Source organism: Urocitellus parryii, chromosome 1 (genome assembly GCF_045843805.1).
Source record: "Urocitellus parryii isolate mUroPar1 chromosome 1, mUroPar1.hap1, whole genome shotgun sequence".
Lineage (NCBI taxonomy): Eukaryota > Metazoa > Chordata > Mammalia > Rodentia > Sciuridae > Urocitellus > Urocitellus parryii.
Genome location: NC_135531.1, coordinates 22469015 through 22488525, shown reverse-complemented (window position 1 = coordinate 22488525; position 19511 = coordinate 22469015). Strand labels below are relative to the sequence as shown.

Here is a 19511-nt window from a genome sequence, read left to right as displayed (position 1 = left end):
ACTAAGGCCAACCAATGAGATGTGAGCAGAAGTGCCTCTGCCTTTAAGCCACATCTCTACACTGTCACTGCCCATAGGGTCCCTGGGCCACGTGTTGGCACCCTGCAGATCCGTGCACATGGAGTACAAACCACTGGTTAAGATGCTTCTAAGGACCACTCTAGGACGGTGGCTAGGGTTCCTAGTGACAGTAGCTGTCCCTCACCTGTCCCGCATGTCACACTGCACTCTGTCCAGCGGCCAAACTGCCAGAAGTACACCAATTGCTCCACGTCGTTGTCAAGGCCATCTTTCCGGATTGTGTACTCATACTTGATGCCTGGGTTAGTCACCTGGAATAGGAGCTAAAGGCAAGAAAAGGGTCACATCACACGATGTCATGACTTTAGACTGCAAACCACAGTCAGGTCAAAACTCTACACAAAGGTCCATCATCTGAAAGTAGTTAAGAGAATACACACTGAAACAGATACCATTAAATGGACCTATATCTAGGTCCATATTTATGCCTGTACCTCTACTTTCATACCTCCCTCTACCTCTGTCCATATCTATATGGTCTCCATTCCGTTATTTTTTGGTTGGATTTCCATTTGTGTAAATGGGGATGTCCAATCACATGGACATTACTCTGAGAGAATGTCAGGGAGTGTCCTTTCCAACAACCAGCTGAAAGGTCACTTGTGTCTTATATAATTATTAACTTCGTAAATACAGGTAAGTGCCTTAGTTCCCTCATGTACTAAGTAATAATAGTACTTACTAATGGGGTTATGATGAGGGCTAAATGAGTAAATACACGTAAAGTTATTAGAACATGACACAAGATTAGCACTAAATAAATGTTAACTGTTATCACGCCCTTGCTGTTTGTTGTCTTTTGATGCTCTGTCCAAACTCTCAGCTGGTTAGTTCCTTTAATGCATAGTAATTCTGGGATAAGAATGTCATGGGTTTTTGCTAATGTGTGCTGCTCTTGGGATCGTCCCTTCACTTCCTTGTCCTATAGGCCATCCTACAGCACATTTGAATTAGATTCACCTTAAACTCAGAGGTGGTGAATTATTTGCTCCCTGGAGTTGAGATTCCCATATGTACATCTTTTTGCCCTTCTGACCAGGTCAGAAATAAAGTCTGCTGACATTCATGGACCACAGCTGCCAACCCTGACCTTTAACTTTTGAATGTGGCTAGATTGACTGTCTGGAGTATCTGCTGTTCCCAGTCTGCCTTGCCTCTACCAGTACAGTCATGCCTTTTTTCTTTTCTATAGTTCAACACCAAAATGAACGACAAGTCCTTGTGCCTCTGAAGAGCACATACTGTATCCTATCACCTCCTTCCTCCTAGAGCTTCACAAAGGCAAACCCTCTGCCTGAGGACAAGCGTCTGCCAGCATGTACCTTCTTCCTCAGTGCTGGGAAGCTACCTGGAGACTCACGTCACACTGACAGTAGGCTGCAAGCTCTGTTACATATCTGACGAATAATTACCCTCAGGTAAACCAGCCTGGAAACAACTCAGACTTCCTAATGGGGGATTTGAGAGCCACTGGCATTTTATTATGGAAGTTTTAGCAATTCCTAAGCAATAAAGGATGAGACCCACAAATATACTGCTCCCCTCTCTCTTCTTTGCTAGAAGAAGTTTTAATGATTGTTACTTTATATGCCCCAGCAAATACCTGGAAAAGGAAAAGAGGCTACACCGCATCCACGTCTGCAGTTCCCTTCCCCTCTGCATTACCTGGATCCACACTGACTCATTGGTGGGGCCAGGGGCCAGCAGTTTCTCCAGGTCTCCTTTCCGGTCATACTGAAAGACCGTCCCTGCCAGCTTATAGTTCCCATTCCACTGGATAATAAATCCTCCATTCAGATAGTATTTTTCTGGGTCTTCACTCCTGATGGCCAGGAAGTTTCCTGCTGCTTTGATTTCCATCACCCTTATGTCCCTCGCTCCTTTGGGAATGAGCCCAATGTCAACATAACCTGAGAATTGAAGAGATAATAGTTAAAGAGACACACTAGCTTCCTGGCTGAACACAGTCTGTTTCTGACCCTTCGTTTATCCTCCTCCCTGGGTCCCCATTCTCTTGTACCCTTGCAGGGTGTCCACTGGGATTGGCAGAAGCACCAGTTACTGAGAATTTTAAAGAGCTTGACCAGGAGCAGAATTTTCAGGAGCTTTGCAACTCAATGTGTAAACAGTTTTGTGAGACGAGGTAAAATAAATGCAGATTAGACACTGTAGCTTTTTTTGGTGAATATAGCATCTATTTTTCTGTGATTTTATGTTGCTGATTCAGAATGTTACAACTCCCAGCCAGCTTTCTGCCAGCATTTCTCCTTCTGCCACTCCCTCTGCCACTTGTTGCTGCTGTCAGATGAGTCTTCCTAAACATAGCATTGGATACATACTTCTCCTCCTCCCTATTGCCAGCAAGTTAAAAAAAAAGTGTCTTACAAGTAATTTAATCCTGGCTTCTATTCATTAAGAAAATTCTGGAGGAAATCTTGCGTTGATTGCCACCTGGCTTGTTTGAATGCATGCCCTGATGAGAAACTTAGTTCTGGGTACAGCCTTTGCTGTTGGACAATCCATTCATTAGAAAGCCCCTCCCCTTCCCCCTAATGTCTTGCTAAAATAGGAATTTGTAGTTTATTTTCATGTGTTCTTATCCAGCCTCCTGAAAAAGCATATGTGGATATCCACGTAGAGATGACGAACAGCTCTAACCACAGTCTTCTCGCTTACTGGTTGTCATGGTGGGAGGCGCGCTGGTGAAGAAGGAATTGGCACAGCAGTGTCCTCCATTTTCAGGCTCTACGCCAAGCATGTCATGCTTCAGTGTGATTTAGCCTAAGAGACATCACTTTACAGAATGGAAAGAACCTGGACTTAGAGAAGGTTATATGAAAGGTGCCCTAGGGCACTGGAGTCAGAAGACTTGTCTTCTAGTCTCTACATCATGAATTAGCTCTGTGACTCTCAGTCATTCACTCGACTCCTCTGAATGTTGTCTTAACAAAGCAGGGGACTGAATGATGCCATTTGAGGGCTCTCTTCACTCTAGTGTTCAACAATCTTATTCTCTTCTAAGCTGACTATTGTTTGTTTCTTTAACTTTTTCAAACAAAATGTGGTTTTAAGGCTCTGATCATCCCATTAATTTCCCCATAGATATAACTAGTCTTTTTTAATTGGTGCATTATAATTATACATATGTTATATGTATAATTATTTAATATTATAATTATGCATATGTTATATGTATAATTATTTAATATTATAATTATATAATAGTGGGATCCATTATTCCATAATCATACATGCACACCACCTGATCAACCTCACTCTGCAATACCTTCCCATTCCCTATCCTCCTCTCTCCCCCAATCTGCTTTCTCTTTTGCTCTTCCTTCTATTATTGCTATTGTTTTTGCTGTTATTTTAATTAGTGTGTATATATGTGATTTATTGTGTTTTATTCATACAAGGAAATAGCATAATTTGGTGGATTTCATTCTCCAGTATTTTCCCATTACCTACCCTCCTCCCTTTCTCTGATCCCCTTCCTCTCTGCTATCAATCTTCCTTTCATTTTCACATATACAGGGTTTTTCAGCCTGAGAAGTAAGACCTTCATCTCAGTCATCAGAAAGTGCTTGATTGCTCTTCTCCCCCAGATATGAAAGTAGTATGAGTCCTGGGAGTCAAACACTGGCCTGTTCAGCAGTGATGATTTGCTCAGAAACTGGATATAGGACATAACCTCAGCTTCATTTTTCAAATTGCAAGCTCTCATCCAGAGGAACAAAAGTATGAGTCTTGTAGTATTCAATTAAGTTTCATTTGGCTCCCACACACTTGCCTAAAACAGCTGATTAAAATGACTGATGCAAAACTACCTTGGGGAAGATATTTATCACATGTAATTGAAGCTAATGCAATTTTTAAAACTGCCTTTGGGGTGTTGCTATCTGTAACCATCTTCTGACAGGGTGTTGAATGCCTTCTCATAGCAGAACTCATGCAGGGAAATCAAATCACTTTAAATATTATACCTCCTACTTTGTTCCTTGCTTTAAAAATGAGGGGAATGATATTGACCAAAGTATATTGTTATATTGCGTGCATACACAAATATGTAATAATGAAACCCATCATTATGTACAAGTATAATGTATCAATAAAAATACAGAAAAATGGGTAGAGGGAAGATATGGAGAAAAATTATAAAAACAGTTTACTTTTTATTCTTCCATTTAGAGAATTTTAAAGTTGGAAATATTTATCGTGGGCAGATTGATTTTTCTACTAAAATAAAGCATTCAGCAAATATCAGTTCTGTATCTACATAGATTTTAGATAGAAGAAGGATTGGTAAAAATAATTCAAAAGAGTTAAGAATGATGAACATATTAATCAAGCAAAATCAATTTTCTTGCATCTTCTCTACTGTGAAACATTAGCCACTTCTGCCAGTATTGAAAGGAAAGGGAAAACACTAGGGGAAGAACAGTGTTACCTTAGATTAGGTAGAGGGAAGTGATGGGAGGGGAGGGGAGGAGATGTGGGGATAGGAAAGATAGTAGAATGAAACAGACATTATTACTTTATGTATATATGTGACTGCATGACCAATATGATTCTGCAACATGTACACTCAGAAAAATGAGAAATTATATCTCATCTATGTATAACAAAGTGCATAAATGCATTCTACTCTCATGTATAACTAATTAAAAAATAAAAAAAAAAATTAAAAAGAAGCAGAATAAAACAACAGCAATAAAAAGAAGTTGGATTGACTTGCCCTTGACTTAGAGTTTTAGAATCAATTATTTCAAAAGAGGTTTATCAGGGTAAGAGAATCCTGTTACACATGGTGAGCAAATATAACTGTCTTGCTAGATGCCAGTGGAAGGGAAAGATAAGAGAAGGAACAGATACTAAGGCAGCTTCCTGTCCTAAATGCTTCTAGAACAAAGGATTACAGCCCTAAACCACGGAGAGTCTTTAGTCCTCTTGATAAGAAAATTCTCAAGCAGAGTGTCCAAGCATTCTCTCTCTCCTCCCACCCATTCCAACTTGAGGTTTCCCAGGAAACATGCAGCAGAACAGACTCCATTTTGGCTTTATGACAGCTATGTCCCCTCTTATCATTATGAACCTGGATTCTTTCTGGAATGTTGTCTTATGTGATGCTTATCCTTTCTATATGCACTGCCTTAATCCAGACCTCATCCCCTAAACTTGGATTCATGTTTTAGCTCCTAGCACTGGGTTCTCCCATGCCAGGCAAATTTGTATGTTGCCAGGGAACTCGTCTCTCTAGCACTGACCCTCTCATTTTAGTCACCCACCTAAAATCAAGGAGTGGTCTCTCCTCTCTCTGAAATTAACAGCAAACACATTGAACCTCATGGTATAGTACAGGAGCTACTTTGAGTCTTGAAGCATATAATTTCTTCCTCTTCCCACTAGCCAGTCCTGTGCAGACCTTTCACGCTCCTGCCACAGCTCCTCCTCCTGCCTATGCAGTGGTGGGTTCTACTTCCTCAGAGTTTAGAAGGCCAGGGATTCAGACACCTTGCCCTACAAGAGTCTGTTCTGTAGCATGTTTCCCAGGAAACCTCATGTAACATTATGGGATTAGGCAGGTGGCTGTAACAGAACCTGTGAATGTTGTTAGTTCTTAACTATGTGCATTTTATCTTCCAACCAGCAGATTAGTGCAGAGCCTAGGGAGCCATCACCAGAAGAACCAAGCACATAAACACACAGAATCATTAATAGGTGGGTACCTAGGTGGTCAGGTACACATGTAATTCCAGGCCACTGTTACTTTTACTCCATTCCAAGAATTTCCTTTTCTAAAGCTGCAGATTCTATAGAACAGGGATTTTCTCTGTTCTTTTTCTGTTTTCTAAATCGCAGATTACTATTACTATTACTTTTGTAGTGCTGTGATTGAACCCACAGTGTTCTGCATGCTAAGAAAGTGCTCTACCGTAGGGCCATATCCCTAGCTCCCATTTTTTTTCTTTAATATTCTTAACTATGAAAATGAACTATGTGTATGTTGTTTCAGGAAGAGGAAATTGAATTAAGTATCATGCCAAGAGAGTTATGACTCTGTTATGTGCAACAAATCTGCTAAATATATTTGGGATTTTGTTTATATCCATATTATTAAAGATGAGTTTTGCATGGTAACTATTCTAGTGACATAAAAAGGTTTTGAGATGAATGTCTAAGCTCATTCTGGTTATGATCGGAGTAAGGAGGTAGAAGTTGAGGCTGGTAGTTAGGGCACTGAGTTAAGTAGTCTAGTTAGCCATATGAGAGTTCCCAGGAACTCAGATAATGGGTCCCTGATTCTCAGTAACTGGCAAAGCCGTGTGAACAAGACCAGCTTAGCTTAGTGATCACAGGATCCAGCAAAAACAAAGTCCAGAGAAGCTCACTAAGGCCAGAGAAGCAGGCCACAGTGGTGGTTTTAAGAAGTCCAAGATGCCAAAACATGTCAGGAAAGAGCTAGCTGATGTCTAACACCAAAGCAGGTAAGTAATACAGAATCCAGGGGTGTAAGGAGCAGGAAACAAACCAAGACTGAGGAAACTGGGCTACAAAGGGTCCACGTCTAGGCCAAAAATACGGCTATGAGAGATCAGGATAAAGGTCACAGATCTGAGAAATAAGCCTACTGCATTCTTGGAAAAACCAAGCCTAATGTCCATCAACTTCCTTCTGAACAGGCTCCTTGTTTAATTCCTGCCTAAGGGTCAAGTTTCAGAGCAGGGTCTTGGGCCAGTGACTTCAATGGTATAAGACAGAGAAGGCAGTGGGGAGAGTCCTCCAGGCCAACTGCACAATAGATCCTCAATTAACATTTCTTAATCCATGAGTGAGTGAATGCATGAATAAATGAATGAACGAACAAACAAATCAGGCAGTTGTTAATATCTCTATATAGGATACTGTATTCTGGGTCCAAGTTCTTGCATTTCTGGATACTTTTAATCACAGTAACCATGGAACTATGCCTGATGCCATTTACTTTTTTTTTCCAACAGTAGAAAATGAAAGCTGTTATGGGGAGCCTACTTAAGAGGCTTATGTTTCTCAAGTATGGTACTAATTAAAGAGAACTATGGTACCATCAGGTGCATGGCCTCAAATCTACTAAACAAATCTCTACAGAGAGAGAAGCTCTGTTGGGACATCCATGAAGGCCAGGGAGACAGACACCTTCCCCTTCAAACTCTGCCCAATTTCAACTCTCAGATATCCACAGATATGATCAGTCCTGAGGCTATCAGAAGAGAGACAATTAAAAAAAAAATTCTCACTCAGGGTCAGAAGGAGCCTCAGAAGCTGAAGTCCAAGGGTTAACTTTCCAAGGCTAATGGTCATTTAGAATAGAACCTGCTCACTTGCCTGCCAGCCTATTTTAATTACACATCATATTTTTTCTTAGAGCACCCATAAGAAATAAACCGAAGAATTTGCCTAATATTTCATGCCTTCATAGTCCAGGGCAATAGGGACCCTCCATTCCTAAGGTCTCCTGAGAGAGGGAGGAGGAGGGGGAGGAGGAGCAGTGTTTGACCACCAAGGGCACTTTAATTGCAGACGTTTTCACTTATATTTCTTTTTAAATGACCCTGTTTAAAAGAGCTGTGAGCCAAAGTAAGTATTAAAGGAAAAGAACACAGGGAGAAGCCATGGATCAATCTGGCCAAGCAGGGTTTGAAGGACTGTTAAATTATTTTGAGAAATTTAACATGCATTTCCATGATTTCCCAGTGCCAGTCTCCACCTGTTCTCCAGCTTCACTATTCCTGGTATTGCCTGATGGTTGCTTATTTCCCCCAGAAAAAAACACACTGGGTTCTCTCATGGCCACAGGCGTGAACAGATAGTGAGACTCTGAGGATCTGATGCATAAGCACTGGACTATCAAAGCCATGTCCAAACAATCACAATCCCCTGTGTGACTGGCTGAAAAATCATACTTGTTCTGGAAATAATCCACCACAAGTCAAAGATACCTGAGAGCAAAGGCCATGTTCTTTTGACCAGGGAGATAAGAGTTAAAACATCAAGTTCCTGAAATAATCCACTGCCACCCACCACAGAAACCACAGTTGGGAGAGGAGAGATGACAACAGAATATTTTCAGACATGCGTTACAGGACCCATGATACCAATTTATGGCTTTGGGCCACAGTAGGGAAGGGACCCTGACCCAAAAGGCTGGCTTGTGTTTCCAAGGAGTAACAACACCAGAGCCAAACTGTAGGCAGGACATCAAGGAGGAAAAGTTCTTTCTCAGATATTCCTTTAACATAACTGTAGAACAGTTAATGATTTTTTTCTCCTTTATTACCAAAGGAATATGAAATCAGTCTTTTTAAACTTAAATTTATATGAGTACTTATTGAATACTTACTGTAGATTAAGACAAGTAGTTTGGAATTGAGAAGGGTAATGCAAAGACTAAATGACAATTCTGCTCTCAGTTAACGGCATTAGAGAGAAAATTAAATATAAGGTGAAATAAGGCAGCAATACAAGACAGCATGTAAACAAAAAGAGGGAATTATATACAGGATGTCTTCAAAGAGGGGAACTAAGTTCCTTTTTTTTTTTTTTTTTTTTTTTTTTACTTTGGACTTCACATTAGTTAACTATTCCAATGCAATCTAGTTGCATTTCCCAAAATTTTACCTCACTTCTTGGTGTCATTTAAATAGTGGGCTGGGGATAGCCAGGATTTTATGGTGATATAGCCTCACTAAGCATAGAGCAAAGGTAGGATCTGGCAAATGTCCTGTGGGTCTATGGAGTCAAGACTTCCTTAGTGGATGCTGCAGAGTCCAAAATAAAAATTCAATTTCCACAGTGTGCTGGGGTGGCAGGGTCAGAGAGATCTGAGGAACACGTTGAGGCATAAACAGTTGAAGGCTGACACCATTCTCTGGGTGCCAAGAACCATCAGAATCCCTGTGGGTAGCAAATGGGTAAAGGAGAACGGAAAGCATGAAGGGGCACAGAGAAGTCAAATACTCAGCAGTGGGTCTGTGGCAAGAGGCTCTGAGACTTCCAAATGAGTGCAGGGTGGGGGAGCAAGTTTTGTTACTTGCCTCTTTTTCTCTTCCCCAAGAGACTAGGAAAGAGGGGGGGGGAATCCTCACAATTTTCTAAGTGACTCAAAGGTTAAATGGAAAATATTCAGGGATGACAACTCTGGTTTTCAAAGGAGTTACCATAATGTTAGGAGCACAGCATATCAGAGGCCCAAGTAAGAATCTCTATGGATAAATAAAAATGAGGTTAAATGCAGAAATACGCTTTTTTTTTTTTTTGGCAATGGGGATTGAACTCAGGGGCACTTGACCACTGAGCCACATTCCCAGCCCTATTTTGTATTTTATTTAGAAACAGGGTCTCACTGAGTTGCCTAATGCCTCCACCATTGCTGAGCTGGCTTTGAATTTGCGATCCTCCAGCTTCAGCTTTCCGAGCCGCTGGGATTATGGGTGTGTGCCACCATGCCTGGCTCAGAAATATGTTTTTAAGTGAGTTTTTTAATTTATTTATTTATTTATTTATTTTTTTATTGGTCGTTCATAACATTACATAGTTCTTAATACATCATATTACACAGTTGATTCACGTGGATTATGAACTCCCGCTTTTACCCCGTATACAAATTGCTGTATCACATCAGTATAAGGCCACATCTAAATAATGGAAAACTTGTATAAAACACCTTCGCAAAGATCAAAAGATGTTAGCCATCATAGGGTGCTTAATCATGAGCTTAAAACATATTGTTATTAAATTCACATAAACATATTATTAAATTTACATCCCTAGCAAGTAATCTGAAGGATACCTCTCATCTAAAATAAAGCTATCAATCAAAAACAGGGAATAAAATCTTTCAGTGCTAATTCTAAAAGAGAAGGATCTGAATTACATTTAAAAATTTAGGGCTGGGGATGTGGCTCAAGCGGTAGCGCACTCGCCTGGCCGGGTTCGATCCTCAGCACCACATACAAACAAAGATGTTGTGTCTGCCGAAAACTAGAAAATAAATATTAAAAAAAAATTCTCTCTCTCTCTCTCTCTCTAACTCTCTCTTTAAAAAAATTATTAAAAAAATTTAAACTTAGTAGTTCAGTAGTCAACAATTAAGATACAGGAATAGAATTTAAACAAATTTATGTTTACTAGGGAGCAAGATGCCACATCATCAAATGAAGAACACACTGGATACTCTTGGGATCCTACTTGGTAAGTTCATGGCATCGTCTCTAGGTAGCAGACACTGCCTCTCTCCCTCAGGCCCTCCTGCTGTGGAGCTTGCTGGACTCTCTATTTCCAACATTGACGTCTCCACAAAACCCAGAGATTTAACAACCTAATCCCCACCCCAGGCAGCCTGGACCATGACAGGTGGGACTGGTGATTCTCACCCATTTACCCTTCCGATGGGAAAACTCAGACGTGCAAGTTCTATACCGGCTTCCGACACAATGGCAACAGCTCAATGATACATCCTTTCTCAGCTTCCCCTCTTTCACTTCTCAACTCCTTACTGGTATTTCCCAGGACATCTTATTTCCCAAGTAATTATTTGTTCCTGAATTCTTGTCTCAGGGTACATCTGGGGAAGCTCAAATGAGAAACCCTGAGTTGTCTCCAAGTCTAACCTATTTCCTTCTCCCAAGAAAGCCACACCCAAGCTGGGGTTCATTGATGGGGCCAAAGGACATGAGAACTATTTTCACTGAAAGCAAACCTGCACAGAGTCACAGCTGATTTGGGGTGAGGGTGGATTATCAGAGGTCAAAAGCTGGTAAAAGAAGAAATCTTGTAAATGATAGTTACAGGGAAAGAATAATGAAGTAAGGGTTTTTTAAAAAAAGAGAAAAAAAGGGTGGGGGAGAAGAGTTAGAAGAGTTGCTCTGAGAGTCATAGGGAACATAGAGTGGATCCCCTTTACCCGCTTACAAGGAGCAATTGAGTATGAGGGAGAGCTGAAGCAACCCTAATTTGCTTCTCCTTCTGCCTTAAAGGTATCTTAATTCTTCTGCCTTTGGACCTGTTGCTGGATTCTCTGCTGCTGTCCCAGGCAGAACCTGCCTGTGTCTGCTTTCTTCTTGACCAGTTTTGGTTTCTTTTCTCCCTTAGTTCTTGGTCTGTTTGATGCCATTGACCTTCAGCCCTGATCCTCTTGTGATGCCTGTTTCCAGAGATCACACTCTCATCTCTGTTCCCATGAGCCAACAGCAAGCCCTTCTATGTCTGTCTGTCTGTCTGTCTGTCTCCCTCTCTCTCTCTCTCTCTCTCTCTCTCTCTCTCTCTTTTATGTCTCTGTGATGCCTTCTGTATTTTCTTAGCAATCAACCACCCCTCTTAAAACTGCCCAGGAGCTCTTTCTCCTTTGTACTGAGGGCTAGAGTCTATTTCAAATGCTTTTGAAAATTATAAGCTATTTTTTTAAATATACAAAACCTAGGAATCTGTCAATTATTTTGGGGGCCTCTGTTCCCAGTCTCCTGCCACTTCTATTATTTATTTGTTTATTACCAGATCCTTCTTTCTGCTTGAACATCTTCCTTACAGTCTGGCAGGCAGAGCCGTCTCCCAGACAAACACCACAGCGATCCTCGGTGGCATTGGAATCGATCTCGTAGTCACAGCCAACCATCTGAAGGAAGAGAAGTCAGGATGAATAACACTGGCAGGAGACACAGAGCTGCCCAGACCTTTGACTTCTCTTCCCCTTTGGTTCTTCATAAGCCTGTGTAGCTTTGCAAGGGTACAAAGACAGATGCTTGTTTTCTTCTCCTGACGGAGGTCAGAGGAGGAACCAAATCATTTACCAGTGATAAAGCCAATGGTTAAGGAAGGACAGTCATCCCTCCATACCGACAGCAGATACCAAAATTTGCAGATGCTTAAGTCTTTTATATAAAAGGTATAGCATTTGCATAAACCTATGCATATCATGTACTTCAAATCATCTCTAGGTTACTCACAATATCTAATACAATGTAAATACTATATAAAAATTATTATACTGTATTGTTTAGGGAATAATAACAAGAAAAAAGTCTGTATGTTCAGTATAGCCACAGTCTTTTTTTTTTTTCCAAAAGTTCTCCATTTGAGGTGGGTCGATTCCATGAATATGGAATCTGTGGATACAGAAGGTGACCATCCTTGTTTAGAAGAGAGAGAGGCACACACTGAGTGCGGTCTCTAATTTTTCCTGGGTCAAAGGCAGAACTGAACACAGTTCCAAAAACCTAACTATAAAAACGTCTTGGAATTGGAGTCGGTGGAGCAGCAAGTCTTCACAAGTGCAAACCTTATACTCCCTCCTCTCCACCAAGATTTCCCAGAGGTGATGTAACGACTCCATCTGCAACTTGGTTCTTTAAGGACAGTGGGTTAATCAGCCATCATCAGGAAGAATGTGGCTTAATGATGAGAAGATGCCAGTCCCAGGAGGGAGGAAATCTTAGACTCATCATTAGACCCTCTGGATCTTCCCATGACCCCAGCTCCAGTGCACTTTAAACTTGGCCACAGCCAGCCATCCTGACCTCCCTCCCTCCAGCTGCAGAGGAGGAACAACCAGTTCTTCCTGGACCAAGATGAATTTTGTTTCTATGCTGTGGACACAATCCATTCTCAGTGTTCTGCCCAGCAGTCCTCCTGAACCATCATCTTTCCCTTTAGTCTGTCACCAGGGTTGAGTCTTTTTCATTTTGAAAAGCCCTGCCTACAGAAGGGGAGTAATGAAACCTGCGGTGTCCTGTAGCACAGGTTGCAAATAATCATGACACTTAGACGGAAAGTCATGAAGCACACGGGAGCACCAACTGAACTTCTCTGCTGCCTGCTTTCTTCCACAGCTGCATGGGGAAAGCTGCGCCGTAGCCCTTGATACATAATTGTGCCCCAGGAGGTTCTTTTTCTTCTCAAGAATCATTTTTTTTCCTAATTTTAAAGTCACCTCAATCTTCTGAAAGGGAGATTAGTCGGAGACTTCATACTCTCTACCAGCTAAACAGAATTAATGCCCACTGACAGAAAATAGCTCAATTCCTGAGGTTAACTATCTCTAATTTCCTGTAGGCACAAAGATTGTGCTGCTTGACCCAATCAGGGAAGAAAATAAAGTCCTAAGAGATTTTTTTTTAAATATCAAAACTTAATTATGCTAATCAAATGAAAAGGAAAAAAAAATTCCAGACATATGCCTGGAGTGGTTAGAAGTAAAATGCCAGCCCTTCACCAGTGATAAGTTGATGTCAAGTTTGAGCATCCTCTAATAAGCTGACCTTTACAAATCATATTCCCAATGACTTTCATACCTTCCCTGACTTGGAGTGAGCCAGGGAAACTGACTCTCAGATATATTAATTTTAAAGTGTTTTCTTTAATCTCTACCAAGGAACAATAGATTAAAACATAAAGAATAAAGGCAGGCATACAAAAAGACAAAAAAAAAAAAAAGAACATCCCATAGAATCCACATCTTTCTTTTCTCTCTCTTTTTCTTTTATTTGTTCTTTTTAGTGACGCATGTCAGTAGAATCCATTTTGACATGATTATGCAAGCATGGAGTATATCTTGTTCTAAGACCCCAGGACCTCTCCTTCCTCTTTCCTCTATTGATCTTTCTGCCATTTGCCCTTAGTTATTTTTTCAAATTAATTTCTTGTGGATGTACACAATGGTGAGATTCACTATTATGTATTTACATGTGTACACAGGAAAGTCATGTCAGGCTCAGTCCACTGTCTTTCTTTTCTCATCCCTCTTCCTTTCTCTATCTACTGCACTTAACCATGTCTTTCTCCCTGAGTTCCTCCAGCAATATTATCCTGCACAACTGGGAGGCAAGGGTCGGGGGAAGGGGCCATGCACATGTCCTCAACATGCTATGCCAATGCTTATTGAACGGATTCTGGTGGAAATCTCACCCAATTTGTTTTCCCAGTCAGCTGTGCCTAGTGCAACCAAAAGTGAATTAAGTATATAATGGAAGGTCTGTGAAGGTGTAAACCAGTTTTCCCTGTTGCATGTGAAACATTAGGAAATCTCAGGAGCAAAGAACTAGATTTCACTCTTCTCTTTCAGAGCATGCACTGGCAATAAGGCCACAACCGAATGGTCTTTCTGTCTTCTGTGGAGTTAGGGGTGGCTCTGCTGCTGCTGCTGCCAAATGTGAATAATGACTTCAGCTTAGCTCTTCTCTGATGTGACTCTGGGGATCGGACAGCCCCACAATGGGGAGTGGATAAGTTATATCAATTTCTTTGAATTCTCTCTCTCTGCTTAAGAGTCAACATTGTTTTGTTTTGCAATTCTCAAGGGATTGAACTGAAATAGCAACTAGCCCCATGAACTAATCCACCTGGAATGTCATCCTTTCTAAGTTCCTCAGCAAAGATAGACACTGGAAGGATGCCTAGTTCTATGGTGAGATTTATTCCCAGCCAATGAAACTTTCAAGTGTGAAAACAGGTCAGAACTATGCTTAGTTGGAAAAAACAGGTAAATGCCATTTAGTGAATGGAACAGTAGCATAAGGCTTTCTTCACCACATTTTTTTTTTCAAAGTTGGTACTTGTCCTAGATTAAACTGTGTCCTCCAAAAAGATATTTCAAAGTCCTTAGTACCTGTGAATGTGATCTTATTTGGAGACAGGATCTTTGCAGATATCATCAAATCAGGGTACTAATTGATTGTCACTAGGAAGTCATACTCGATTAGATTAGGGTGATTCTAAATCAAATAACTGGTGTCCTTTAAAGAAAGAGATTTAGAGACAGAGACACACAGAGGGAATATGGCTATTGTAAAGATGAAGAAAGGTATAAACTGGAGTGAGGTAACTACAAGTCAGGAATGACAAAGACTGTCAGAAACCACCAGAAGCTAGGAAGATTTGAGGAAGGATGCTTCCCTAAAGCCTTCAGAGGGAAGAAGAGCCCTTTTGACAACTTGATTTCAGACTTCCAGCTTCCAGACTGGGCATGCAAAACATTTCTTTTATGTCCCTCTATTTGTGGAAATTTGCTATGGCAGTCCTAGGGAACTAGCACATATTATTTTTCCCACTTAAGATGGGAGAACTCATTTAGAGAAGCACAGTGGTTCCCCCAAAGTCATATTCAAAACACCATGTCATCTGCTTAGCTCTGATGAACTCCATTTCCATGAAGGTAGCACCTGAACTCCTTAGTATGGCATCCCAGTCCCCCATGGCATCCATGGCTGCTCCCAGACACACTGGCCTAACCTAACCCTTCTGTGCCTCTCACACTGGATCTCTTTAAGTGGACATCCACCATCTTCTGTTAGTCAGTTTATACGGAATCTTCAAGTCCACTCTCAGGAGTCACCTCCACCAGGGACCTTCCCTGACCCATGCTGGTGGACAGGGCTGCTTAGGGCACCTGACTTGAGAACACTGGCTGAAGGCCTGCAGCCCATCTGCTTGGCTCCTTGCCAGAATCTCCAACCAAACTGTCACCATTTACTCCTGGATGGCCAGTCCGATCTCTGTGTCCCTAGGGATTGAATTTGAGGTCAGGCTCCTTGGATGCTAGATTTCATCTTATGGTTGCAGTGGTTTGTTTGTTTCCTTCCAGGGAGGACAAGGACCTACTTTTGTGTCTGTAGCTTTTGGCTCTTAGCTAATTCAAATGCAAATTGAGATGCTGTTTGGGGGCAAGGAGGCAGGTGCATTCTGTATGGATTTCTCACAGGTGATCTGTTTATGAGGTGTCTCGAAGAAGCCATGGCATACAGAAAGACTAGTGGAATTGGCCTGAGAAACTAAGCTTCTAATTTGAGTTCTTGCCTTCACCAGTCCTAAGCTAAAGATTTTATTCATTCATTCATTCATGGCTCATGAAAGGAGTAGTTAATCACGAGCCATGATTATCATGTTTAGGAGCTTAGACTTCGTGTAGGAGGCTCTTGATAACTGCCTGTGGATTTCAAGGAGAGTTGTAATAATTACAGTTATGTCTCAGAAGGTATTTAGGCCAAAGTCTGAGAGGAGAGCTGGAGGTGTACTTCAGTGGTAGACCACTTGCTTAGCATGAACAAGACCCTGGAAGGATAAGAGAAGTCTAGAAAGCAGATGATTTGACAGACCAGGACATCTGGGCTGTTCACAGGGAAATGAAGGCCAGGATAAGCTGACTGGGAGAAAAGAAGTTGAAGTCAAAGAAAGAAGGGAGAGATCTGGAAGAGGAGCATGGGGCTTGAAACAGTAGGTAATGCAGTGAGATTCAGAGCTGAGAGAGGGGGAGAGAGGGAGCATCTGCTCACATTTTTAAAAGTTTATTCCATGTAATACTTGTGATTATCACAGTAGATATTCTGAAAAATCACAGTGTAAATTTGTGTCTCTGATAAGCAAACTTTGGAGTTGGGGGCATGTTAAAATAAACTGGAGTAGGAGGAGGACAGTTAGTTACTTTCAGAACAGATTCAGTTCTATTCCGGTCGTGGTAAATTTAACTTTATAGTAGAATCTGAAAATCTGATATGCCAACATGTTGGCAAATACCATAATTTCAACATAGATAGTTGAATACATTAATATATGCAAACACTTTTTCATGTTAATGAAGAAGATGGATTAAACATTGCATACATTTTTTTTTCTGAAGACATATCTTTTTTTTTTTTTAAATTTCAATATATGTTCAATTCCTCTCAAGGAAAAAAAAACCCTGAAATAAATGAACAAAAAGACTAACAAGGCTGAAAATACCTACAACCTGGATATTGGGAAGATAAACTATATCTATATGATCAAGTATATTTGATTTGACATCATTTTGGGGATTTAAACACTTAACTCAGTGTAATACAGACAGAAAGTGGGCATTTTTTGCTTATATAATGCTTTAATTGGCTCCAAGTAAAAGGAAGGCAAACTGAAAGAATCTGCCTTAGTCTATTAAATTCAATTAATTGGTTTTAATAGAGATTAAGGATTAATGTGTGCATACATTAATGTATTCATTAATGTATTCATATGTGTTGCATACATTAATGTATTCAGCTGTCTATGTTGAAATTATGGTACATGCCAACATGTTGGCATGTCAGATTTTCAGATTCTACTATAAAGGAAATTTACCAAGACCTAATTAGAACTGAATCTGTTCTGGAAGTAACTAGCTATCCTCCTCTCTCCAATTTATTTTAACCCCACTCTATATTTTGTTCAAAGCATTGTTTTCTAATGCAAACTAAAAATGCTGTCTCTATACATGCAAAATTACTTAGATCTAAATGATAATTTTAGCATCACTTTAATTTCTTGGTATCTATAGTTTTCATCTGTAGCTGGATATGCTACTCACTTGGGGACATTTTAAAATATCTATGTCTGGACCCCAAGTCCCAGAGATTCTGAATTAATAACTTTGACATGGAGCTTAGAAATTAGTAATTTTTAAAAGCTTCCCAGGTGATTCTAAAATATTTCCAGAATCAAGAGCCACTGCTTTAGACAGGGTGGGGCAACTTGTGGTTAAATTATCTGATAATCCTCTTCTCTCACTCTCTGAAATAGACCTAATTCAAATATATTAATTTGGGCTCTTAGTAGCTACAATGGTATTAGTTGGTTTAAAAGAAAACTTCACCTGAGCCTTTCAAATCTGGAGTCTGCTTACAGCTTGCTCTCAGCTCTCCCATGCCTGTTCCCAGGCCTTATCATCTTGCCTTTTATGTTTTGGTCACCATGCTAGTGAACAAAAAAGCACCTTCGAGGAGATAAATGCTTATTCCCAGGATGATGGAGATTTTGGGGTAAGAGGTTTTCACAGGGTCCATTTTCTCCAGTGGGAAAAAATATGATAAATTTTTGCAAAAACAAAATGTACTGAGTTTATTGTATGCTAGGTTGTCTGTTAAGGTGTTAACCTATATAATCATATTTACCCTTTTTGACAATTCCTGTAAAGTAGATACATTAATAGCCCAATTTTATCACAGAAAACTGGGTTTTAGAAAGATGTACAGGGTTGCACAACTGATAAAATGATGGTGTTGAGTTCCTAGTCTAGTACTCCAGTGCTAAACCATTATGGCTTATTTAACAGTTCATTAGGTAACTGTTCTTTTAATGAATTAAAAGACAACTTCTCTTTAAACTGAGATTTATGTTTGGGTATTGGATCACAAGATTTGTTGCTTTATTCCTTGTAGCCAAAACAATTTGCAAGCAATGACAAAGAATCCTTTAATGGTTTTATACTCAAAAGCATTAACAAATCAGGTCTAAAGAATTTATAAAAAGATGGAGTTGATTTATGGTGTGGGTGTGGAAAAAAATTACATAGAATCAAAAGCCTGGATTACAACTACACATTATACGATCTCTCCAAGAAATTCATGTTGACAATAAATGGGGAATTAAATGTTAATATGCTGTATGAAAAGCACTACACAAATGATTAATAATTTCATTTTTTCCCTCAAATTTAATGCTCCTGAAATAATCCATGTTGTCTTTGCTTAATAATTCCTCTTTTAATTTGGTTATTCCACTTGGCTCTACTCAAAACTTAAAATAGTACCAGAGTGAAGATCAATAAATCAAGAAATAAAAGGGATAGCAGAAGGGAAAACTGCTCAGGTGGAAACTTGACTATAGCTGGGTTTGGTGGCGCATGCCTGTAATCCCAACAATTCAGGAGGCTAAGACAGGAGGATGGCAAGTTCAAATCCAGCCTCAGCAAAAGTGAGGCACTAAACAGCTCAGTGAGACCCTGTCTCTAAATTTAAAAAAGTACAAAACAAGACCAGGGATGTGGCTCAGTGTTCGAGTGCCCCTGAGTTCAATCCCTGATACAAAAACAAAAACAAAAAAACTCGACAGTAATGAACACCAGGAAGTCTGTCTTCTTGTGTCTCAGACCATATGTAAAACCAGACCACATGCAAGTGCCACAAAAATTAAGCTTAGAATGTACAACTTTCTGAATTCAAAAGATCATGATTTTATAAAGTTGTAGATTAAGGAAACATACCCAATACCTTACATATGCCATTAATACAGACATTTCTGCTGTTGCCACCTTCAAAGCAAGGGGTACCATCAATGACAGCATCCAGCATTCTCTCAGAAAACTGGCCATCTATGGGTCGGCAGTAGAGCTCACAAGGACGTGCTAAAGTGAGAGAAAGATTAGGTTAGCCTTGTAGTCTGGCATCCTTCCCCCAGGAAATAAAACTGCAAAAACCATACAAACATAACTAAGAGCAAATGTTCTGAACACTGAGACTCTGGATGAACTTGAGATTACACACATGTGTTAAAGCACAAAACAAATAATGAATGCCAACCAATTTTATATAATGTGCAGTGAATTGGTTGTCTGAGAAGGTGGGTGAAGTCAAAATGTGTTGAAGAGACTATTGGACAAAGTGCCAGGGCAA

General features: G+C 40.2%; 1 protein-coding gene across 1 annotated transcript in view; it reads right to left on the bottom strand.

The window, feature by feature from the left end:
• The window catches only part of Adamts12 (ADAM metallopeptidase with thrombospondin type 1 motif 12), a 321421-nt gene that overhangs the window by 68190 nt on the left and 233720 nt on the right, over positions 1 to 19511 (bottom strand). The window contains exons 13-16 of the mRNA XM_026390159.2: positions 19110 to 19243; positions 11611 to 11731; positions 1747 to 1991; positions 206 to 344 (exon numbers count right to left, since the gene is read on the bottom strand). Coding sequence (XP_026245944.2) covers positions 206 to 344; positions 1747 to 1991; positions 11611 to 11731; positions 19110 to 19243 — 639 coding nt within the window. The remainder of the gene's footprint in view (positions 1 to 205; positions 345 to 1746; positions 1992 to 11610; positions 11732 to 19109; positions 19244 to 19511) is intronic.